Source organism: Nyctibius grandis, chromosome 8 (genome assembly GCF_013368605.1).
Source record: "Nyctibius grandis isolate bNycGra1 chromosome 8, bNycGra1.pri, whole genome shotgun sequence".
Classification (NCBI taxonomy): Eukaryota; Metazoa; Chordata; class Aves; order Nyctibiiformes; family Nyctibiidae; genus Nyctibius; species Nyctibius grandis.
The window spans coordinates 26,186,332-26,212,500 of record NC_090665.1 but is presented as its reverse complement, the minus strand read 5'-3'; the positions used below and the strand labels follow the sequence as shown (position 1 = coordinate 26,212,500).

General features: G+C 37.0%; 1 protein-coding gene across 2 annotated transcripts in view; it reads left to right on the top strand.

The window, feature by feature from the left end:
• Nucleotides 1-23,138, top strand: part of EEIG2 (EEIG family member 2) — a 29,629-nt gene extending 6,491 nt beyond the window's left edge. The window contains exons 2-11 of one of the 2 annotated variants that reach the window (XM_068406767.1): nucleotides 9,966-10,086; nucleotides 10,695-10,724; nucleotides 11,244-11,360; nucleotides 12,545-12,591; nucleotides 16,532-16,638; nucleotides 17,521-17,616; nucleotides 18,187-18,373; nucleotides 18,465-18,592; nucleotides 18,988-19,057; nucleotides 20,663-23,138. In XM_068406767.1, the coding sequence (XP_068262868.1) occupies nucleotides 9,966-10,086; nucleotides 10,695-10,724; nucleotides 11,244-11,360; nucleotides 12,545-12,591; nucleotides 16,532-16,638; nucleotides 17,521-17,616; nucleotides 18,187-18,373; nucleotides 18,465-18,592; nucleotides 18,988-19,057; nucleotides 20,663-20,705 (946 nt within the window). In that variant the 3' untranslated portion in view covers nucleotides 20,706-23,138. The remainder of the gene's footprint in view (nucleotides 1-9,965; nucleotides 10,087-10,694; nucleotides 10,725-11,243; nucleotides 11,361-12,544; nucleotides 12,592-16,531; nucleotides 16,639-17,520; nucleotides 17,617-18,186; nucleotides 18,374-18,464; nucleotides 18,593-18,987; nucleotides 19,058-20,662) is intronic. The other variant, XM_068406768.1, reaches the window with a different exon arrangement.
• Nucleotides 23,139-26,169: the final 3,031 nt, after the last annotated feature.

Here is a 26,169-nt window from a genome sequence, read left to right as displayed (position 1 = left end):
CATCAAGTGCTTCATCCCCCTCATCCCTGACTCCAGACCCTCCTCTCGCACCCCCGGGACTTGATTCAGTTTATCAGTGTCTTTCTTCTACTGAGAGGGCCCCAAAACCTGATGCCGTGCTTCAGATACAGCCTCAAAAACGTTCAACAGAGGGGAACAATCACTTCCTTTGAACTGCTGGCTATGGTCTTGCTAATGCAGTTTACCCTTCACAGTGCTAATTCTCTCTTAGGTCTCTGCATTTGCCTGTAACCAGCAGTTTTTTGTTAAGTAAAAGTACTCCAAAGCAGCTCTGTTTCCATGTGATGATTGGTTTATAAATATTTTATAAGAAATACTTGACATGAAATGTTGCTAGTTAAAGATTCAACCTGTTTATTATGAGTAAAACCATGTGGAATAGAAAACTATTGCTCTGTTGAAGTTTTGCATGTACTAACAGCAAATTAACAGGGGAGTTGTGCACTGTAAACAACTGGAGCTCTTCCTGCAGAGCCAGCTGTTTGCTGGTTTGCTTAGTGCTGAAATTTGTGAAACACTGAAGCTCTGTTTGTAAATGACTGGTTTTGTTTGGGTTTTTTGCAATGCTTAGGAAAAAATGTTTTTGTTGGAGAGAATGTATCTTCTTATATGCCTCAGGCATGGAGGAAACACAGAATATTAAAGGAAAAGTAAACTGTATTTCTTCCTGAATGTAAGAAATAAATTGAAGCTTTGCAAAATTTTATTACAACAGTGTATACTTCAGAGATCATGCTCTGAGCTCTAATTTCAAGAGATGCTTCTATATGAAGACTAAGTTTAGCATTCTGGTTATCAAATAACTTAACAATTTAAAGTATAGCTTGGTATTTGATAAGTTCTATTGAATTTTTTTTGCTCCTTTGTAGCTCGATGTTCTTTAAAGATGATGAGGTTGGAATTGGTACACACACAGGCAGCATGTTTGTTACATGTATTAAGTTATGTGTATTAGATGCACAGAATACATTTGAATAAAATTGGTACTGGTGTTGGTGCTAGATCTCTTTTTATTTGCTTTAAAATACCTGTCTTAATTTCATATTTGTCTGTTTGTGTTTGCTTTTACTTCGACTATCAAATCAGCAGGAATGCTTTTAGTTTCATTTGAAAGTGAAGGATCTCTTTGTTGGGTGATGATGTTTGTATTTTTGTTTGTGTGTACAGTAGAGTAAACCATACTGTTTGACGCTTCAGCTGCATGGATCTAAATCAAAATGACTATGTTTCTCTGTAGTAAGAGTAATTTTCTTCTGAGGATCTTAATGCTTTACAAATACCAAGCTACTTGTCTGATCTTGGGAGACTGAATAGTAGTGCACAAAGTTTTACTTGGAAGTGGACTGATAAGACAGCAACTCAGTTGCTCTGGCTACCTGTTGCATGGTTACCTATATCTCTCCCTCAACTGTGAGACTGCACAAATTTGAAATGGAACTAGATTTGGGGTAAGAGGGGTGCAAGACGGTATTCTTCTCTGGCATGCCAACCCGTTACGTGTTCCCTAGTTTAAATGAGAACTCTATATCCACCAATACCTTCCCTAATGCTAAAGATGATAGCCTAGGAAAGGTCAAATCTTACTGTAAAATACCTGAACCACTGAGGGCACTGAAAGTGTGGCTGATAAACTGTTAGATTACAGAATCACAGAATGTTAGGGATTGGAAGGGACCTCGAAAGATCATCTAGTCCAATCCCCTGCCGGAGCAGGATTGCCTAGACCATATCACACAGGAACGCGTCCAGGCGGGTTTTGAATGTCTCCAGAGAAGGAGACTCCACAACCTCTCTGGGCAGCCTGTTCCAGTGTTCGGTCACTCTCACCGTAAAGAAGTTTTTCCTCATATTTATGTGGAATCTCCTGTGTTCCAGCTTGCACCCATTGCCCCTTGTCCTGGCAAGGGATGTCACTGAGAAGAGCCTGGCTCCATCCTCATGACACTTGCCCTTTACATATTTATAAACATTAATGAGGTCACCCCTCAGTCTCCTCTTCTCCAAGCTAAAGAGACCCAGCTCCCTCAGCCTCTCCTCATAAGCACGATGTTCCACCCCCTTAATCATCTTCGTGGCTCTGCGCTGGACTCTCTCTAGCAGTTCCCTGTCCTTCTTGAACTGAGGGGCCCAGAACTGGACACAATATTCCAGATGCGGCCTCACCAGGGCAGAGTAGAGGGGGAGGAGAACCTCTCTCGACCTGCTGACCACACCCCTTCTAATACACCCCAGGATGCCATTGGCCTTCTTGGCCACAAGGGCACACTGCTGGCTCATGGTCATCCTGTTGTCCACTAGGACCCCCAGGTCCCTTTCCCCTACGCTGGTCTCCAACAGCTCTGCCCCCAACTTGTACTGGTACATGGGGTTGTTCTTGCCCAGGTGCAGGACTCTACACTTGCCCTTGTTATATTTCATTAAATTTCTCCCCGCCCAACTCTCCAGCCTGTCCAGGTCCCTCTGAATGGCTGCGCAGCCTTCCGTTGTGTCAGCCACTCCTCCCAGTTTTGTGTCATCAGCGAACTTGCTGACAGTGCACTCTATTCCCTCATCCAAGTCATTAATGAATATATTGAATAGTACTGGTCCCAGTACCGACCCTTGAGGGACTCCGCTAGACACAGGCCTCCAACTGGACTCTGTCCCATTGACCACCACTCTCTGGCTTCTTTCCTTCAGCCAGTTCACAATCCACCTCACTACCCGATCATCCAGACCACACTTCCTCAGTTTAGCTGCGAGGATGCTGTGGGAGACCGTGTCAAACGCTTTACTGAAATCAAGGTAGATTACAGGCTAATGCCTTAAATCCTGTCTCTGTAAGATGGGATCATGACATTGGCATTCTTTGTTAGGTGCTCTGGCATTCTGCAGAAGAAAGACGTTTGGTTTTATATATATATATATATATATGTATATAAAAAATACGTATATGAATGGGATATTGTTCCCATTTTAAAAGACTATTTCCTACACTAAAAGTAACTCCGTTACTCCAATCTACTAAACACTGTACTGGTATCCGAAGGACAGAGCTAACTGTATTAAGTTTATTCAGCCAAGGGCTGATCAAAGGAAGCTGTTTGTTAGGTTATAGAAGTTCATACGCACACCCACAACCAAGCGCAGGAAACAAAAGGCAGGGGAGGGTGGAGGAGCTAAAATAATACCCTGCCCCATCTACTCCCAGGCCTGTTGCAGGAGCCATCAGCCCATCAAAGGCCCATCTACACCAGCCCAGGGACACAGAGGCAGGTGGGGAACTGAAATTATGGGCTTGCACAAGAGGACACCCTGTCCAGGCCCCTCCCAGGGCTGTCCCAAGACAGTCTCAGCCCCATTGTCCAGGCAGGAAACCCATCGTGTTTAGCTAGCATTAAAGCACCTTTGGGACTGAGGGGAGTTGCTGCATAGGACTACGAGACACATTATGGGATGCAGGGCAAGAGGCTTATTATGGGTTGTTTAGGGGAGGAAATAAAGGTGGAAGAAGGGATTAATTTAGGTGATTTGGGGAGGAACAAGTTGGGGATTTGGAGAAAATAGAAAAGTAAGGGGATAAAAGGGCCAGTTAGGTATAAATAGTTTGCTGGTTGGTACATTTGTCCGGCCGTGCCCTGTTTGTAATCAGTGCAGTCGACTGTATCTTCATATTAAACAACATTCTAGCTGTTTCCTGGGTGAAGGGCTCTCTGTTCAGTGTGTATGGGGGGGGTGGGTCTGAGTGCCAGCAACTGGAGTCAAGACTCTGCATCAGAGGGCCCAGGTGCCTGGTGCCAGCGACAGGAGAGACCTCAGTGAGTGCATTGAAGTGCCAGCCACGGGAGTGGGATTGTGGGTCACAGGGGCCTGTGTGTCCGTTGTGCCAGCAACTGGAGTGAGAGAGAGTCTTGGTGCCAGCAACTGGCCTGGGATCGTGGGCCAGAGCACCCATGTGCCTGGGTGCCAGCAACTGGAGAGACGAAATGAGTGAAACCGGGTGCCAGCAACTGGAGCGACGAAATGAGTGAAACCAAGTGCCAGCCACTGGGGTGGAACTAGGAGTCAGAAACCTGTGTGCCTGTGGTGCCAGCACCTGGACTGAACGCAAGTGTGTGAGTGTGTAAATGCTATCAGGGACCAAGCCAGACTAGCTGTTGAGTAGGTGGTGTGGCCTGGGAGCCATTTATATATGGGTCTTGCTAGGTGACCTCTGTCCTGTTCTGCCAGAGAGGGGAGGGATGAGGCTGTTGGTGCTGGCTGTCTCCATGAGTGCTCTGTGTGTCTGTGATCTGGGTGGCCGTCTGTGTATGTGTGATGTGGGTGGGTGCTTACCGGGAATACACCTTCAGCCTCGCTACTGGTTGGATATGAGGAGTAGAGCTGCAGCAGCCTTACTTCTCCCGCACTCTCATCAACGTGATGTATTTTCCCCTAAAAGAAGCAAGCAAAACTTAGGCGATATTGGAAAAGTTGCACGCACTCAGAGATAACTCTTCTAAAGGCATTTTGTTCACTGTACTTTGGACTCTAAGAACCTGGCCTCAACAATTCTTATAAGTCCAAAGCAACCCTCCCATCAAACTACCAGCTTTAGAAAATAATAACAATAATATTCCCATTGACCTCATGGAGTGAAAAAGCTATTTTTTAAGGTATTTATAGTGAGTAGGTAACTCATGTTCTGTACAAAAGCTTTAAGATGTCTAAGCAAACACCCCTTAATATAAAGAAGCATACTGACTCAATTGATTCCAAAAGTATTCCTAGAAGCAGTTTCATGTGAAAGTAGTGATATAAAGACTGAATGGCATCTTAAAACTGAAAACAAATGCTCTAAATTTTTTGTTTCTTTGGTGACCAATGATTCTAAAATAATTGCACTAGAAAAACAATCCATTTAAAATAATCATCACCATATGGCTAAATGTTATAACTGGCTGTCAGATAAAAACTTAAATAAACATTTTTCTAATGAATGGAACACAGTATTTTGGTAAATGCCCGCAAGGAGTTTTGGCTTCTTTATTTTCTAAGCCTCTCCTGCTAAAGCTTTTCCATTTGGCAAGAAGCAATTTTTCCCATGACACTTGAAGTCCTTAAAAGTGATTTATTTTTGCATTTGTGGCTATTTGCTGAAACAAGCCATTATTCATATCCTTTATCCATGTGGAAATGAACAAACAATCTGCTGGTCACAAAGACCTTCAAAAAAAAAAAAGAGCCCATCACTTGTTAACAAATTAGGATGAGGAGTTGAGTGGATTAGGATTTGTTGTTTCTTTTGTGTTGATTTTCTTTCTTTTGTGAATCAGAAAAAAACAAGACTTACTCATCATTCTAAACTGCAATTGTGTACAGTACATAAAATACATACAGAAAAAGGCTTGTCTACAACTGAAATCTTGCATTTGAAATTTAGTCAATGTGAAATTGTCCCTCTAAAGAAAAAACACTTAATTTGTCGAACTGATGGTAATTTAAACTATACTTTGGAATCAATTGATCTTAAAATATCTGTCTATTCAATTTATTCTTGGTTAGGTCTTACTGACAGGGTTCTTTAAGTCACACCAAAGCGTGACAACCTAGTACGTATTTGCATGCATCTTAGTAACTAAGATACATTTTGATTCATAAAACAACTGGTTTTGCTTTGCATGTGGTGAAGTGACTGTGAGGCTCATAGGAAACTGACTCATCACGGAAAGCTTTCTCCAGCGTGCCCCGTAGCACAGGCACAGTTGCCAAGAAGTTATCTGGGTTCATTTCCATAGTAACCCATCAATATAACTGTTTATTTTCTAAAGGCCTTGCACTTGAACTAAGAATCTCAGAAACTTAGATATTATTCTTAAAAGTTAACTGTTCTGATTATCTGACTTGTTCTTTTCTGCATGAGAGGAATAACTTGCTGGTGCTTTTCTTACACAAAAATTACCTTCGTTAAAATACGTTCAATTTTTCTTCATATAATGGAATTAGTAGAACTGTTGGGGGGGGTTGGTTGGGTTTTTTTTGCACGTTGTGCACAAATGTTTCAAATATCTTGTTTTTTAAAACAATGGGACAATGTGCCAGTGAAAGAAAGTAATGATACTTTTTTGAGGTCCTTATGAGGAGGAAGGCATATTCCTGGTTTTACCCGATTTTATTTTTACAAGAATTAGAGCATCAGTATCTGTAACTGAGGCATTTTTACTGTAACTTTTCATTTCTTCTTTGTAAGAGAACTTAAAAACCTGATTGTCCTATTTAGTGTTTATTAAATTATTTGTGTGAATAAATCCTGACCTGTGATATGAGTGGACTGAGTCTTCCAAAAACATTGTGTGTTTGTGCTGTCTTCCTTACTTGAACAATTATATACATATAGTAGAACTGGTATGGTGAAATAAATTCAAGATCCTTAAAGGTTTTAAGGACACCTACATTAATCAAGCAGATGTTACTTACATCTATCTTGTATTTACAAGCAAAAAGACTACATTTAATGTTCACTACATTATCTTTTACTATAATGTTAGTGATATCTGGAATACTATACAACTGTACAATGTAAAGCTGCTTTGACTGTAGTTTTCTGTGGAGGTGGAAGGCTGTTCTGGAAAGCAGAAACATAACCTGAACCATAATACTGAGTTGTACAAAGATTTCAGTACGTTATTTTGACCTTATGAGTTTACAGAAACATCTAGAAAATCAAAGGTATTATTTGTAGGAAAAAGTATTATTAATAACTGGAAATGTTACAGACGTAAAAACACGACAAGAACTTAGTGAAATGATAAATAGGAGGAGGAGTGATTCTGTTAGTGGTAGTCCCAGTGGTATCCTGGGTGGTAAGGGAAGGGTGGTGACAACTGTCGTACTTGTATGCTGAGCAGATGCTATAAGGGACCTTTACGGATGACAAGTGAACACTTTCAGTCTTGTAGTATTGTTTCATAGCCTTATAATGAATAGCAGAAAATCTACATTGCTTCTAGTTTCCAAAAGGACACTCGAGACTAGATTGTTTGGCAGATATTACTGGATGCATAGTAATGTGCAAATGCAGGCTTCCTGTGCATTCTTGGCCATAGCTGGTACGCCTTGATCTGAGACTAGAGAGCGAGCTTAAGTCAAAGGATTGTTAAGAGTTCTTGTTTTTTGAAACTTAATAAAGGTTTGTATAATTGCATACATTTCAGTATTGATTAGATATTTCTGGTAAGATTTCATTTCAGTAGCTCTTTAAAGTCCAGTAAAACAGACAGCTGGCTACAACAATCACTTTGTTTAGGTGACAGCATTTTTAATTATCCCCTTAATGTAGAAGTTTTTTAATTACAGTGGTGTGTTAAAACTGAGATCCTTACTCTGTGCTGAAACTACATATAAAATTTGATGCTGCGATTTTTTTTGTCTCTATGTGTTTGGATTTTTTTAGGAGGAATACTACCAGTGTGCCAAGATGTGATGTTTTTAGTAAAAGAAAATCTTGACCAACCATACCACTTGGTTAATCTGCATTCACATTCACCTTCCCGCTCAGTCCTTTTAGTCTAACAAGCTCCTGAAAGTTAGGGTAACTACCAGCAGGGTTGAGGGTGTGAACAAGTCTATTGTCTTTCAGTATCGATACAGGCCTGTTGCTTCTGGTGCTCACAGAAGGACATTAGTATTGTTTCATAAGAGCTTCTAGCATTCTCAATCTATCCTGATAGAACTGTTGACAGAACGATTAGAGTACTACAGTGAATTTAATGACTTGAGATATTGACATAAATAGCCCTTCTCTATTTGACGCAAAAATTTGTAGCTAGGCAGCTCATGAAAAAGGTAAAACTGATTTTGATGTGGTAGTGTTTCTAAGAGAGAAGAGGACCTTTTATTTTTTTGTTTTTAGGATAAGCTCAAAGTGTTACTTAGAAAAAAAAAGATTTTTAAAAAATTACTTAAAATAAATTACGGAGATTTCATTTCTAAGTTACTGGACCACTGTGATCTGCAGAAAAAAAGCATTCTCAGAAGTTGTGTTATCTTTAAGCACAGTGTGTGAAACCTGCAAATACACAGACCCCAGATACATATGCACTTGGATAGCTGTGTTCTGCTCGACAGTGGACATTTAGTTGACTATTTCCTTTACCTAAGAGTTGAGCAACTATCACGTAAGTGCTACAATAGTTATTCCTAGGCCTCCTAAGTGTAACAAATGTTAACAGTTATCAAATATCCCTTTAAGATTGTATTTTACTTGATGACTTCTTGCTTGAGCCTGTTTCCAGTAGAGGATGTAACTATTAGTAATTTGCCTTTTTTGAATTCAGGTTCTATTTTGGATTTAAATAACTCATATACTGTCAGTTTGGGATTTCTTTTCCAAAGCACAGGAAAGTTTACAATATAAAACATAACGGATAAAAGATAGGTAGCTTGTAGTGTGCAAAGCCTGTTCCTTTTAGGTCACATGCTTGAATATGACTCAGTGTTGTATCATCAGAATCTGTTAGTCTGTGGTCATTAAACTGACTCATTTTAGGCAGGCTAGTTTATTCCTGCCTTAGCAAGTCACAGCACCAGTGAGCGCTGTAGCTGGCAGTCTCACCAGCACAGCAAATCGGAGCTTTTGCATGAGCCTTGCAATTCATCGTTTCTCCACAGGTGATAAACTCTGACTCCGACTTAGGCGGAACCATAAAATTCTACCTCTGTTAAAGATGTCAGACCGGATCTTCAATAATAAGCTGCTGTAAGACGTTAATAAAAACCATAGGAATGTATGTATTAGAAAAATGGAAGAGAAAAAGGACAAATATTGCTTTAATATGGGAAGACTGTACTTGAACGATTAGAGCGATAGAAGAAATTAGCACGGTTTCTCCACAGTTCGGAGTTTAGAAATGTGGGACTAGAAAAGAGCTTTTGATCATTGAGGCAGGTCCCTCAGAATCACAGTCCTTATGTCACCTGTTATTGACAAACTGGCCAACCTTGTCTTTAAATACAGTAAGGTTTTTTTGCTCCTACTTCTCTTATTTGAAGGCGCTTCAAGAAACTTGCTCTGTGGTTTGAGACCTTGTAATTTTCAGTTTTAAATGGGTGTTTGATTATGCCTTATTTTGGTCCTAACCACTTTTCATTTGACTTAAAAGTTATTTGGTTGCTAAAGTGTTTGAATCACCAGTATATTTTTATTATATGTTATTTTTTCTTATAAGATACAGGAGTTTTCTACTTCCCATCCCTGTATCTGTTCATTTTGGAGTCTGTTCTTGCTTAACCAGAGTTACCCAAACAGAATGTGTTCCATTTGAGCCTTACATAATGACATTAATATAGCTGCAAGCATTCTATATTTTGCCTTTTTCTCAGCATCATACTGTCAGGTTGTAATCCTGCTGTGTTGAACAAATCCATTCAGATATTAGTAATCTTATTTTGCTCTCAAATAGCAAGCTGCCAGTAAGTAGCTGAAATTCTTGTTTGCCCCAAGTGCATTACTTTGTATCTGGTTATTGTATATCATCTCCTTTGTACTTTTCCAGGCTTCAAATTTATGTAGTTCTGCTTGTATGATGTTCCCTTTCTCTGTATTGAAAAACGACTTGTCAAAGACCGTATCTTGAGCACATTCCAAAGCTCAGCAGCTTGGAAGACAGTGCCTGGGAGCTAATGTTCAGGAAGACTTCACTCTCCTGAGGCAAACTGGAGAAATCACGGTTTCATTCATTTGCAAAAACACATGGCTGTTGAATTTTTCTGTAGGTCTAATATTGTGTTCAAGGTTTGAAACAGTTATTAGTCTTGCTACACAAAGAGAAGAATGAGGGACGATTATGCAGGCCTTGGAACAGATTTTGCATGAAGTGATCACTCTCCAAACAGTGGAAACAGTGTTTGTTTTTGAGCTGTCCTATTGCATTTTATGGTCCTGAATGTATATGCACTGATAAAAAGCATCTATTCTCTGTTTGCAGGGAGGTAGTACAGGCAAACTGTGTTCGCTGGAAGAAAAAGTTCCTATTTATGTGTAAAATCAGTGCCAGTGCCACAACAGGGATTCTGGATACTTGCATTTGCAGGGTGTCTGTACGGAAGGTAAGTAGCTCTTTTTCCCTCCTCTCCTCTTTCCCTGCTCTTTCTTCACCTGCTTTGGTTTAATTTTTAAAATGTCTGATAAACTTCATAATGCAAATTTTAGCTGCAACCATGTCGGGTATTCTTCTAGTCAAAAGTTCATAGTAATCTTATTAATTACCTTGACTAATTAATGTTTTTTTACAGTCTTATTGAAAGGAACACTTATTCCAGCAGGACGGCAAAGGAATCGCTCATCAATCTTTATAAAGTTAGCCCTTGCTAGATACTTCTAGCAAGCAGCAGTACACTTAGAAGCCTGGAACTTGCTAAGTACCAGAATTTTGTATGCAGCACTTCCTACCTTTGGGGCTAGACTTCGCAAGAGCCGAATGCCGGTGGGCATGAGGCACTCACCCTTCCCTGCCTCCGCAAGATGACAGGCTCCTGCTGGCCTGCACCAAGGACATTATTAATACCAAGTTCTAAAGGACAACAGTACAGCCTAGCAAATGTGTGTTGAGCTGTTTTAAAACCAAGATTAGTATTTGGTTTTCTACAAAAAAAAAACAAAACAAAAAACCCCAGTCAGTATCTTTAATGGCTTAATGGCATGTCTTTTTTTCTAGGAGTTAAAAGGAGGAAAGGCATATGCAAAGGTAAAGTGAGATGTATTTAATTTTGCCTGCCAATTAGCTTTTCTTTCTTGTCATTTTATGCCCTGTTAAAAGTAATTCCAGAATACTACTCTAATGCCTGTGATTTCATTATGTGCATTATAGTGACACAGTGGTGTTGAAACTCTCGATCAGTGTTATAGTATAATAAGTATATAATAATATTATACCACCAGAATGTTTTTTTTCTTTCAATTTAGTATGTTAAAAGCGTTGATAAAAGTAAACCCTTCTGCATGTGTTTACTTTTAAAAATAAAGAAAAATCTCCTTGTTCTTTTTTTCTCTTGAGATTTTAATTTTTAACTGAAAATAGAGCTATGCAGAATTTGACACTCAAAGTTTGTTTTCTGCTTTTACCTTGGGCCACCCCCTTTAATGGGCATCCTCTTATTTGTATTTGAGAGATACTGCTGTTGAGTGGCACTCCATACTGTGCATGTAGCAATTACCTTCATTTAGGAATAAGCTTACTATTAACTTTGTCATTTTCTCTTAACAGCTGGGATTTGCAGATCTAAATCTAGCAGAGTTTGCTGGATCGGGAAATACCACTCGTCGCTGTTTACTGGAAGGATATGATACCAAAAATACAAGACAGGATAACTCCATTCTCAAAGTAATTTTTTCCTTTATCATACCTAAACTAGTAAAGCAGAGAACAAGTGGTATTATTGAGCACTTAATGAAATTTAAAATACATCTGCTGAACCTCTTTCTAGAAGAAAAACTTCAAGTAAAAACATCAGCATTGTTTAGAGAGAATCATTAAAATCCACGCAGTCAAAAACAGAATTTGTCCTCCTCTTTGAAATGGAGCTGGATAGCTGTAAAAGAAAAGCTTTCAAAAGGTATTCCTATTCTAACAGGAATTGAAAAATGCAATAGGGAAGCATGATGAAAAAAGTTAATACATTCATATAAATGTAGCTGTTAGATTTTTAAGACTGGGCAACTTCCTGTGCAGCTCTTCTAAGAGTGAATCTCTTAATTGGCTTATTTATGTATAAGCCAGCTTCAACACCTCCATGACTCCTGGAACTTTTCCTTTTCTATTTGATAGTAATCACTGTAACAATTGCTGAGCATTGTTGGAACAAACTCACCCTGCCATTCTCTCCCATTAGTCCAGGGAGTTTACAAAACTGAATAAGCTGCATTAACCTGGTACAAGTAAATTTTTCAAAACCTTCTTTTCCTATTAAGGCACTAGGATTAATTTCTATTAGTATTGAGCATACCATCTAAGCATGCATTTTCTGATTTCTTTAAGACAGTCGTAGACTTTTTCCAGAAAAGCTTTAATTGATGGCTTTGACCCAGCTAACAAGGCTTCTCAATGCATTGTTGTCCTATGGCATTATTTACCTTTTGTGGTTTTACTTTATCTCTGATGTTAGCACAACCAGTTCTCGTATGGTAGCTGTGTGCTGAACGCTCTCAGCAAAGAACATACTTCAGCACCCACTATTTTAAACAATATTGTTTGCTCATTAATCTTTTAGATTTCCTGTCTCTCTATTTTTCCTTGAAGCCATATTTAACTATTAATGATTCTAAGATTCTTCTTGATCTACGTTATCTTTTGCAGAAGTACATGCAACTGTATTACTTTAAATACTATTTTGTGTTGTTAAAAGAAGTAGTTTTTTGCCTAAGTATGTTTATTTGCATATGTGATGATGCAATTTTATTTTACTCAAATGTAAGATCTGTGGCAAGTATAACTTAGTGACATGACCATGCATCACAGACCAATTCAATTTTTTTTCTTACAGTGGGTTTTGTTTTCTTAATGTGTAGGTTTTGATCAACATGCAGCTAATGTCTGGAGACCCATGCTTTAAAACGTAAGTTTATAAAAAATCCGTGTGGCTAGTGTTTTGGTCATACATTCCATGTTCAGAATTACACTTCTAATTTGTGTTTATAAATGTTTCCAATCTGGCAACAACATCAAAAAAAAAAGGCACAAAAAAATGGGATGGTAGCTGAATAATGGCTAACATGGTAAAAATACCAGTAGAAGCATCATAGTTCTCCTTGCTGTTAAATAGTTAGTATATTTTCAAGCAAAGAATACTAGCCTGTACATCTGTAATTAAAAAAAAAAAATAATAAAAGAAACACTTAAGGGGAACTGTTCCTGCAGCAAGCTTATATAAATGTACTTGGTATGGGGTGATCTGACTCATACTTGTGTTTGGAAAATGTGCTGTTACGCCTTTTATTCAGAAGTCTCAGATGATTTAAAAAGTTTTATTTAAAAAAAACAGAAGTGTGATATGACTTAGTACAAGAGAAAGCACTTACAGATATTTAGTTAGCAAAGCCATTATGCAACTTAGTCAAAGATGCAAGAGGTAACATCTGAGAGGGGAGGTAGTTAGGAAAATACACTGCTCTATATTCAGGATCCTTTGGCCTCATTGTCCTTAATCTGTAGTTAAGGAAATGTAATAGTTTTGCTAGAGCACGTTAGCTTCCATAACTAACCACAGGACTAACACGCACGCTAGGGAAAAACCTAGTCATGAGTAAGATGAAATTGTTGCCTTCTTTCTAGCCTAATAAGCCATTTTGTTATGAGGCACTCAAGCTTAGTGGATAACTAAATTGAAACAGTGCAACTAGCAAGCTTCCTGTTTCCAGAGACCACCACTACCTTGCTAATCATGACTTAATTATCCTGATCAGTAGGAAGTGAAGAACTCTCACGTGTCATTTGTATTATAAGAGATATTTTATAATAACCTAAATGCCATTCATTTTAGCGGTAGGCTTAGAGATATGTATAGAATCTGCTTCCATGAATGCAGTGTGGCAAATTCCTCAACACTTGCCAAGACTCTTAATGCCACTGCTTTTCTGTAGTTTAGAATGTTGGTAGACTGAGTTGTTCGAAGCGTGTGTGCTTTTCAGTTTAATGCCAATCTTTTCTAATTCTACGTGACAGTAAATGGTAATTTTGTCTACAGGTTTAAACCAACTTAGTTGTATTGTACTTGTCACAAGATGTTTGTGGGAGGGGTTGATGAAATAATTCCTTAAAAATAAATTTGATCCCTTAAGTTCTAGTTTAACTTAAATTTTTCTTCAGTTCACATCATTGACCACATTGTTATACTGAAACTAGTAGGAGATGGAATCAAAGTGAGATGACGTATTTTCTTCCCACAACATGCAATTAAGCTGTGGAACTCCTTGCTACTACACGTTCTGAATAGTAAAAGCTCGAGAAAGAATTAAGACAAATTCCTGAAGTAAAAAAGTTATTGACATCTACTAAGTATAAAACTTCTTATGAGGCTCAAGAAATACCTAAGCTACAGATGAGGAGATGCTGAAAGAATATTCAGGAGATAGATACATTAGTATGTGTACCATATTCTCTTACCATCTGTTGTTTGCTGCTGACAGAAACAGGATGCAAGGCTACACAGACAACATGCTTGTTCTCAGGTTAGCCTTTAAAAAACAATCTAAGGCAGAGTTCCAAGTATTACATGTAACTTGAAAAGAAAAAATGAGCTTAAGGAAAACAATCTGGAAAAAATTGCTAGCCTTCACCCTTGTTAAATCAATCTCAACTTTTTGTGCAGGTTCTCAACTTTCATTTATACTTTTGAACCTTTTGTTGGATCAAAGATATCTTCCATTGTAAGGATACAGTGCCTACTTACAAACTGCTACACTAAAACACTTTTACTTCAGTATGGATTAGTTTTTTTATTCAAAATACTCTCATAAACTGAATTTAAACTCATATTTTATCAGATTAATGTAGGCAATCAATGTCCCTCTGAGTAATCCAATGAAGAGGGATAATAATCTCTTATGGGCTTAATCTGTAGCAGTAAACATATACTGAAGTCTGCCTTAAGTAAAAAAGATTGTGTTTAAAGTGAAATTAAGCTGCAGCTCCAGGAAAAGCAGCATGACCTCCTAACTTGGTCTAAGGTGCAAGTATGAAATAACTCATGATTTGTACGTTTTATGAGGACAATCGAGAACTGTTTTCTGTACCAACTAAAGACTTAGTGCATTGCTGCTGTGGCTGTATCCTTACCATTGTTTCTGAGGAGATCTGAGAATGCTGCCTGTACCAGTCTAGCTCAGGTGATTCACCGCAGGAACTCTTCAATGTCCCCTTGCACCCCCAAAGGCCTCCTTCTCTTCTTCTAACCTTCAATAAGAAGAATAGAACACTGTGAAATCTCATCTTGTGCTTACTGAACAAATAGTAAGAAGGTATTATCTGAATTTGATTGGGCAAAGCTTTTCTGTGTCCCTAGCTATTTAGCACCTCTTGATATCATCATCAACATCACTGATGATATTGATGAACAATTTCTCAAAAGCAACTAACCAATCATTAGTCTGTATACTTATAAAACAATGTGTCTCTGTTCTTTACTGGCTGGTACCAAAATAGTTGAAATTAGTACCTAAATAGTTTTCTGGCTCCCCAGGAAAAAATCTCTAACTGAAATTATTCAGACATGGCATTTTCTTCCAAACTGATGATATAACCATTTCCTGGAACGTAAACTTTCAACACAAACAGAACAAAAAATTTATCTAATCCAGATGTTCTTCGTAGAAGGAAAAATAAACCTTAAAACAATTTCACAATCTGGAATCAGCTACATATTTTATGAAGAAGCCTAGAAGTCTTGATGTTTGTTTTGGGGTGACATCCCTGAAAGCATTCAGTTCTTGCTTTCAAAAGTACGTTAGGCAGTGAAGTCATAGAAGCATTATATTTCCAGAAGCGCTTTTTCTCTTTCTCTTTCTCTCTTTACTTTGAAATGTAACATAAGAGGGGGCATATGTTACTGTACATAAAGACAGTGACTGATTTATTGAATATGTCAAATCTAAATAGGTCAACAAATACCCATTTGCATGCAGACCAACAGACTGTTCTCAAAGTCAAAAATAACAAAGCATTAAAAAAACTGTAGGTAACATCTTGAAATGTATTTTAGTTGTATTTGCTTCCAAGAGAACATTACTTTCACTTTCTCATTTTCTAATTAGTTTATTTTGCACTAGCAAAACACAAACCTAGACGTTTATTCATTTTAATAAAATATCCCTTTGGATCTTGCTATAATCTGAAACAAGCACTTAAGCTTTATTGAAAGCTTTTTTAATATTGAACCAAATTTAAATTATGTCATACATGATGATTTTTTTATTTTGCAGGAGACAGAATTTAGAGGGGAATACATGGAGATGGTAACATAGGCCCCTTTGTTAGGAGTAGGAGGGTTCTCAGCCCAGAAATCTCATGTACTGTAACCTAGATGAAACAAAGCCAGGAATACATCACAGTGCACAAGCCAAGTAGGCCAACTGTCATTGTGGTTTTTTTTTTTTTTTTAACTTAGCATCCTGTCACGTATTCTATGAAGTACTGAATTACATATATTCTTAGTATGTAAATTATCCTGTGATTCATACACTTAAAAAAAATTAAGAACTTCAAAATAAACACATATCACTCCACCAACCATCAAAAAAGTATCTCCAAGGATCCCCAGAAGCCTGAAGGACTGAGGGCTGAGCAGATGGATTCTGTAACATGTCCTGAAGCTCAATACCAAATGCGCTTTTTTTTTTCTTTTTAACTAGGCAGCATGTTTTCAGAAAAAAGTTACAAGCCTATTAACTTCAATCACAAGTATAATTATGCCAACTTACTTGAAAAGAAAAATCTGTGCTGATCATTTTGGAGGGATTACAGCAGAAGTACAGCAAACCTTAACCACCTTTTTCTTACAGGCCTCCTTCCACAGCAACATCTATAGCAGTTGCTGGAGAATCAGAATCTTTGCATGAAGACAGAAAAGGTGGAGAAAACTTAAAAGTAGTACATCTGGGCATAGCAGGTATAAAGTAATGCTCGTAATTTCTCAGATCTTAAAGGGATGCTGACAGTTGGCCCCCAAAGGGACCTTCTTTGGTTGTTTGTTGACACACTCTCTCCTGGATAACATCAGTGGAATCTTTTTTACTTTTTTAACAGTTTAATGGAAAGAATGAATAGAAATCGGATTGATAGCCTGCCTTCTTTTCAACATTTGAAGTCTTTCATTTTCTGTGTGATAAATTTCTTGATTGCTTTGGATTTGTATTTTGACTGAGCATTTAATTTGGCCCTTGATTTTCAACTTCTGAATCATAGGGATATGCATACCTGAGTAAATTTTGAGTGGTAAAAGTTCTAAGTATTGTTTAAAATTGAAGTATTTACTCTGAAATTTAGACTATTAGAAAAAAATACTATTAAAACACTTTATTACAGGTTGAAATTTGTGGGGTTTTGGGGTTCTTTTTACAAACTTCAGGCTCTTACATAGCTTATTGATTTCCATCCTAAAGATAGCTTAAGTTGTCTTAACCACAGTTACTTTTTCAGCCAGAAAACATCTAGCACTCTACTATGGTACTATGGAAAGCATGGTGATCTCTTTAATGTCTACAGTGTAGACAAATCTAAAACTACATTTCATACAAATCTTTCTAACCTAATGGTGTTCTCTGTTTTACTCAGATAGAAATGTATCATGATTTTTTTTTTTTTAAGGAATGCACACTCATTAACATACATGGTATTTTTGTAGCACTTGACTCTTCAAAGGGTTTGTAGAAAACCAGTGTCAAATCCCTAATCCCTCTGGGAAATCTGACATTTGAGTCTAATCAAGATTACAGGCAAAGTAATAACAAAGCTGGCTTTAGCAAGAGTATCTGACTTGCACATGTTGCAGATGTCTCAACAAAGAGTGCCTCGGTCCCAGATGAACTTGGTGCATGTGGACATTCCAGGACATCAAGCTATGCAAGTCAGCAGTCAAAACTGTCAGGTAGCTGTTAACAATTTTGTTATTAATTGTTTGTTATTAATTGTTGGGGCTTATTTACTTTCACAGTTTTAGACTGTATAAAGTAAGTATACTTTATATGTTTTTAAAAATGGAGTTGAAAGCTTTTTCCTAGGAGTTTCAGGTGTGGGGAGGGGAACATTTTTTTTCCTCTTAAAAGCACAATGAACTATCTGTTCAGATGTGAGACAGGTTTTTCCCTTAGCTCCTTCCAATTAACATATCCAAATGAGATTTTTACCCCTTCCATGTGTAAAAACAAATAACTTACAAATGGAGACTTGGTTCTAAAAGCTGAAGGGTAATGACACCAAGTCATTATATTTGTTAGGAAGCAAGAGTTATTTAGAACAAAAAGAAAATAGCATGTGCTAGAATACAAAACCCAAAGTAAATTGCCTAGTTGGTGTATGCACATACATTCATAAGGCTTTTGAAGCCTCTTTGTAAGATGAGAAAACACAAATTCTGCTTTCAGGATGGTAAAATACAAGCAATGACCTTGGCTGTCAGCAACATACCTCACCTAGCTCTCTTGCACTTTCCCAACAGGATATAGCACATGTCACTCTAGATCATCCAGTCTGTCTGAACTCTGCCACAGGAGAAACACCTCAGCGGGTAGCACCTCAACAGGAATTGGAAGTATACTAGAGCCATGTGAAGAGACCGAGCCAAAAGTAACTGAAGCTAATATTGATACATCTGTTAAAGATGCACCATCAGAAAAACTCTGCAGGTACACTTAACTTTAAAAGCCTTATCTAGCAGAGGTAAAACATAATTTACTATATCACTTCTAAGAGCTCTAAATACATTTATTTTTGCAGACATCCTGTAAAGCAAGACTCTGTGGAGTCACAGCTGAAGAGGGTTGATGCTACCAGAGTTGATGCTGATGATATAGTTGAAAAAATACTCCAGAGTCAAGACTTCAGTTTAGACTCAAGTGCAGAAGGTATGGAGATAAAAAGGAAGCTCAGGGAAAACTGATGCACATTACAGGCCTTAGGAAAATCCACTCTCTTCATAGTTTCTGTTGCTTGTTACCATAAGGACTGTGCATACGGACTATGCATACTAAATTTTCTGCTTCATCCTTGAAGTTGAAAAGACCCTTACATGACTCAGGTAACTTTCCCAGAGAATTACTTTTACGCCTGAAAAGAGCAGGGGTAAATCTATGAGGAAGGTAGTTCCTTCAACCTATACCACGTGAAGTTTGGTTCTTCATTACTTAAAACATTTGCATGTGAAAGTATTGGTTACAAATCTGGTAGATTTAAAATGACTTAGTGTTAGCTAGGGCAACATTAAAGGAAGCTAACATATATTAATTCCCTTGCTTTTTAGAAGAAGGTTTAAGATTATTTGTGGGCCCTGGTGGAAGCACTTCTTTTGGAAGCCATCATCTACCTAACAGGTATGTAGCCCGAACAACTAATCCATAGGGAATACTAAACAAAAATGCATCTTATACAGCATTATTCTGTATATACATTCTTGATCTTTGTGTCTCTCTATTCTGTATCATTTAAGGGCACCAAAAGAACTAGGTCATCAGGTTTTAAAACAACACACATAGGTTAGTTCCAAAATAAAACTGATGTGTCAGCCATAAGAACTATAACTTTCAGAGGTTCTGAAGAGTCTCAGTTCCAAAGGTTTTCAGATATGAGCAATGTCTCAGTATGGACACAGGAAACAGGCACCAGTTTGAACTCTTAGCTCTATAGACTTACTACGTTACTCTCTGGAGCTGGAAGAAAGTCTTAAGTGTTTTACATATCCACCTTTACAGTATCAAACCTTTATGACTTCCTGATAACAAGCCCAATTTTCTTCACTTCGGTTCTGCTCCCAACTCCGTTTCCATACACTACAGTATTCTTGTTTCAATGGCTTGTTCATCTCAGCTACTTGTAGCCCTAAATTCTCCTTTGATAATCTTTTTCAAGATTATCTTCTTGTAGTTCTTTTAGAACCACGGAGATTTTTTTCTTCTCTAAATGCTTTTCAAATACTCTCATATATGAATTGACCTGAATGTATTAGAGTCTTCTCAGATGAGAAAACATTAAAAAAAGTAAGAATATGCTCTAATACCATGATTCTGCAGTCCAGGGTAACTCTTAAGATTTTTCTTTATCTCACAAAATTAGCATAGCGTCAGTATTTCAGCAAGTACTTCTGGAATTAGGTATACAGGCAGATGATAACATGCTCAAAGTTGTAAAACAAATACATTTTACACAAGCAAGCAATACTGATGGTTAAAAGAGAATTCAATGGCTTATTTGCAAACTGGGCACACTAATTTCTATCTAGGATAACGTATGGTTACAGAGCACACTACAGTAGTATATAGAGATCTGTCCTAACTCAGTTGCCAGAAGAGTCCAGGCAGAATATTGTAATAAGGCAGAGCTTTACCCTATTAACTTTTGACATAGTACTGCAATTTGCCATGTAAAACAATCCACTATGCTCTGTCATGTAGGGGCTGAGACAGTTTTGTAACCATGCATTTACAATTCAGCATGAACAAAAAACTGGAAGATGTTTTTCTTATATCTTAATGTAAGAAGACTATCACTGGTTTTTTTTAGTCAATTATCTATTTATGTATAAATGTATATAAAAAGTATTAACTGCATATGATATAGCTGGGGTGGGAGGGGTACCCAAATCATAATGTTTAAGGAACTACAGAAAAGTCCAACAGTAATTTATTTTTTAGTAACGTTATCATTCTTCATTTTCACTGTAGTATAACACAGAACACTGTAACACATTAAACTGTAGGTTACTCAGTGGCAAGGCAATTATGTGTGTTTTCTACCCTTCACATTTAACTGTTCTGGTACTAGCTGTTCGGTTGGGGGTTTTTTGTTGTTTTTTTGGGGGGGGGCAAGGGTTAGTTGTTTGTTTGTTTTTTTTAAACAGTAAACTTCCTGATCTGTGATACTTGCTGTTTAGCTTACATTTAAACTGGAATTGAACTAACTTCTTTAAAACATTCTTTCAGAGTAGGACCTGGAGCATATGAGCAGGTGGTGATAAAACGCTAGACTAGATGACAAACGAGGAAAACTTGGAGCTCTGGCGTTGGCACTTCTGTTTCTGTTTGCTCTGTTGCAAGAGTTACGAAAGCCAAAATAAACTCAATGTGATCTTTTATTGAAAAGTAATGGAATGCCTCTTGCTCATGGAGCTTCATCTTCTGTGGTATGAAGGCAATGTTTAGCTCTGTACACCTTGTGCGAGCACTTGGGACTGTTTTTGTAAGCTCTACCTGATGTCAGTGGAATTACTTGCTTTTTAAGTTGCATGAAACTTTTTTGGAAGCATGATTAAGTGAGTCTCATTACAGTATTTTATAAAGGAGATCACTTGTGGTGATATACTTTGTTTGCAACTTCTTTTCTAAAGAAGCTTCTAAAAGTTGGTCTTAAATGAACCTGAAGAAATTAATGTGATCCTACCTGCCATTTCAGTCTTACAGAAGCTAATTACTTCTATCAAATCAAAATTAATATCAAGTCAAAATTAAGGCCTCCACAAAACAACCCAGCTATGTTTTCACATAACCAAAATCTCCTCTTAAGAGTACTGAGCATAACTTCATTGTAAGCTTGAACAGTACAGGTGAACTTCACATGCATTTAAAAAAAAAAAAGTACTAAATAGATCTAAACCAGCCAGTAATCAGTTGTGTTAACTGTAAATGAAGTCTAGAGGCTCAAATGCATCAAATGTGACATCTGTTTCCATGCAAGTGACAAAAGAAGTGGGATTCCACATCAAAATACTAAGGCACAATAGTGTATTATCTAGAAGGCTGGCTTGATTGTTAAATCTGGAATTCAAAAGCTGCTTCCACAGAAGCTTGCTTCAATAATGCGTGAACCTTGAGATTCAATGGGATGGTACTGTTTACAAACCTAGTCAGTAGTTTACTACCACTTAGAACTTTTTATTGTAGCTTAATCCTTCACAGTTAGTTAGTGCTTTGCTTGTGTTTTGAATGTGCCTTTTTGGATTGGGGAGGTACAGGGAGTTTAAACTATTTACTAAGCCACTTAAGCTTTAAAACTAGGTAAACATCTATACTATTACCAATATAACTTATTAAGAGAAGCACTTTATTGTAGACATACTCTGCACTCTGAAAAAGTCTTGCAGCAGATCTGCTGAACACTTCTTCCTTCATTATCTGTCCACTGTTACTTTAAGGTCAATGTACTGTATTTAAATTTGCACAAATAGTGATTTGCCTGTCAGGCAAGAAAGATGAAAGATCTCTTAATTTCATTGAGAATTACAAAAGAAACGATTTTTAAAGGGATGTGTTAGGTAACACAGTTCTACTTCAGGCTTGGCTCTGCTGTATTTTAATTGTAAACTGCAAATGACGTTATTTTTTTTATGGTTACTTATATTGTTTACCAGTAAGGCTCAGATAAAATAAAAAATGAAACAGTGTGACCATTTTTGAAAGCTCGGAATGCTCCAAATTCTGCTCAGAGTGATGTATGACATCCTGTTATTGAAGTACGAGTAGGTCATATTTAGGAGGTTAAATTAGGAAAAGCAGGCTTTGTTTTCCATAAATCCATAGTAGAGTTATTAAACTAATTTTTGTTTGTGTTTTTTAAGGAAATTTCAGATTTTAAAGCTTGAGTACTGTTATGGAATATGATTAATATGAGCTATTTCTCAGTTATGGTACTTAAATACTTTTATTTCCTACTGTTAATTATAATCTCTTTGAAGGGTTTTAATGGGTAAAAGAATTAATACAAAGATTATATTTTAGCTGCTGTTAATAGAAGTGTGGTATTATCCATTTCTGTCCTCCGCAGGAATTTTAAACAGAAACTACATACCTGCGAGTATACAACTATCTCTTAGAGCATGACAGTTTCCTTTCCTGTTATATAACTAATTTGTACCAAAAAAATCCAACTGCAAGCCAAAAGATGCATGACATTTAAATAAATTAAGTTGCTTTCAGTACTCTCTAACACTGCTACACTTGTTGACAAAACTATTAAAACCAGTAGTAGTTAGGTGGTAGTTTACTTAAGTTTACTAGGAAAAATAGGCATCACTTGAAGAAAACAGACACTTAAACATTGTACAGCTACTTATGTAATTCTTAAGGGAACTTCCATAGCCCAGATGTGTATTCTATGTTAAAAGACACAGCTAACTATCATAGAGTAGATATTTTGTTTACTAGAAAACAATTATTTTCTTGCCTGAGCAGATCTTTTAAATAGAAGGGAAGTTTACATGGAAATCAAGCTTTTAATAAAACTGTATCTTAGTAATTTATTGTTTTGACTCTGAGTTACAACTCTCTATGAAGTGATTCTCTAACTGTGCATACTTTAAGTGGAACATAACCTTAATATTTAGATGTAGTGTTTTCTTTTTTGTAAAACATGTTCTAAGAATACTGGAGACTTCAATATAGTAAACTGTTCAGCATGGTGGTGGTGGTTTTTTTTTTTTACTGTATTTAAATGCAAATGTCTCAGACATTCAATAAACTCATGTCTTCAGCTTGGAATGTGTTTCTAAACAATTATGGGGTTTTTTTTAAATGCAAAAATGACAAACTTAACTGGAGTGTCCATTTCGGTTTCTCTACTGCTTTTCAAACTGTACCTCTGCAGCTTATTAAAATTCAACTCCAGTCCACAAAGTATTTAATGGCACTGTTACTAGTACGTAGTTATTTATCTGTCTCCTGGAGAGAAAAAGTAGTGTATCAGTCTTACACAAATGAAAATCAATTTTGAAGTGTGAGGCATATTGGTAGGTTAATTATTAAGCAGACTCCACAACTAGCAGTATTTGGGGAAAGTGAAGGCACTGTGTATAGTCCCTCCTCACCCTGCATATGACAAAATTAGTCCTCCTCAGTTGAGTGTAAAATCTTATTACTACTAAAACTTTTCATACAATTTGTATAACATTGAATTATCTTCTTATTTTTCTAACAAAACTACTTGTGGCATGTATTTCTTTTCTCATCAATGCATTCAAAAAAACCAAGCTCTTTGGTACTGCAGTACCAATCTGTTCTTACACTAAAAAAATCTAGATTGGTGAAAATTGCAGCTAATTATAGTACAAGCTACTAAACTGACAGATCAGTTCAGTAATCAATTAGTTGTACAGTAAGGATAAAGAGAAATAACTGTACTGTGTATAACCAACTCCAGTCTCACTTGTCTTTCATTTCAAAAAGGAAGACAATTCTTGCAAAATTTCAGGAGAATATCCTAGAATTTCTTCTGTGGGTTGTTCTCTCTCTTCTGGTTTTATGAATCAACAGTTTCCTTATAGATAAAAGGCAAATCTCATCAGCAAACAAATCCTCCAGTTAAGGACTTCACAGTAGAGAGTTCTCAGAAATATGAAACATACATGTATATGCACAAAACATTCACAGATGCTAGTCACTTTACTGACTACCAGCAGCTGCAAATACAAGCACTGGGGGATTTTTTTTTTTTCACAATGTGTTTTCACATTGTGTTAGTGACATATACATTCTAAGGAAAACCTATCATTTAGACACAGTTCTTTTTTGATGTGGAAGGAAAACATCTCCTGGATGAAAATAAGGCTATGCACCACTGTTGCATACACATATGTAACATACCAAGGCAAAACCATTATTGTGGTATGGGAAAAGATTTTTTCCTTTACTACTACAGGAAAAAAAGAAAGAGAGATGAAATACCAGAACTTCGAATGCTGTCATTGAACACTTGGTGCGTTTTGTGGACCTTACGACATGGGAAAACAACAACATTGAGACAAAGATTAGCATGAGAAAAAAAGACTTTCTATAATTCTTGATGCAAAATAAATAGCTCTGCCTTCTCCCCACCCAACTGCTCATTCTTGCCTGCTCTCCTCTTCCCACATGTTGCACCAAAAGTTTCTGTGACAGATTAGTTGATTCAATTCCCCATATGGCCTCACAGCGGGATCTGCCAACAAGAAGGGGAGAGGCAAACAAATCTTAACACATATGTTAACATTTCTGTGGGACAGGTTATTTTCATTTTATTGCCTCGTTAAAAACTAGAAATTTAAGTAATTTTTCTTTTTTTTTATGTGAAGGGAAATCTCTAAGCACAAGCTATCAAAGCTTTGCCTAAGTTCAGAGTTGTATGCACTGCCCTTCCGATCACAACTAAAATTGTTCATATACTTGTAAAGAAGGCACTAGTCGTTTTGTTTTTAAATTACCTTCTCTTATGATCTCCTCATGTTTCCCCCGTATCCTCATTTGAGTATATGCTAGTGTCGGTGCATTTTATTTTGGGGATGTTCCCAGTGAACTACTTGCATACAGGACTGCATTAAAATGTGTTTGTTTTGTGAATGAGGAAGAAAGCATAAAGGACTTTTGTGTAAGAATTTTTCTGTCTTTTCAGAAACCCCTTCCTATGTTTCTTCTACTCAGTTCAAATAGAAAAGTAAAAAAGTCCCAACAACTAACCATTATGAGTCACAGGTAACCCAGCTGTAACTGAATGATCCAAACCTCATTTATCAACATGATAACAAGCATGGAATAGAACCTAATACCATGGAAACCCATGGGAGATAGGACTGAAACACATAACAAGTTTATTAGCTGTGACATCTATTTGTCTGAGAAATCTTTTGGGAGACAGACAACTCTTCTGGCTCTCACAATTAGGCAGTTGGATTTTATTTATTAAAATAAGTGAGGGGATATTTTTAGAATTTATTTATACCACTTCCTCACTTTGTTATTATTAATTTAAAACGCTGATCAGAAACATTCTGTTCAGCTATTCGGACCATAATCAATCTGTACTAACTTGTTCAATAGCTATCAAGCTACTTGTTTCCCTTATATTCAGGATACTGCACCGGGTTTTTTTTTTTTTTGCTCTGTGGTGGGTTTTTGTTGTTGGGCTTATTTTGTTGGTTTTTGGTGTTTTTTTTTTTTTTTAATCTACTTTATTTGGATTTTACAGTTTTTAACAACCTAAGGTTGATCGGTTTCGAGATATGTGTGCCATCTCCTGGTCAGTGATACTGCCACAAGTCTAAAACATTTCATCTTCATAAACTTCCTTTCAGCATCCTGATCTCAGGCATCAGAATTTACCTTGGTCAAACTGTAAGTTTAAACAGGACACAATAAATACTGTGCTTATTCACAAATATGCATAATAGTTTAATCAAAAGACTGACCTGATAATGAAGAGCTGTGCACAGTGAATCCTGTGAGAAGGTTTAACTGCTCCTGAAAAGACAGTTAATTCAGTGCTTTAAAGGAAATCTTGATTAAAATTCATTTAAGCCAGTGGAAAGCTGGCACACAAAATAGCATGCCTTGTTTTAGTAAAAGCTAGCAGTCTCAATTAAAATGTATATATTCTAAATAGCACTTCTGTATATGAAACGTAATAGCTTCTTCAGTTTCAGTACACACAAGTATACGCAACACTGTGAACAGATAGGGACAAATAT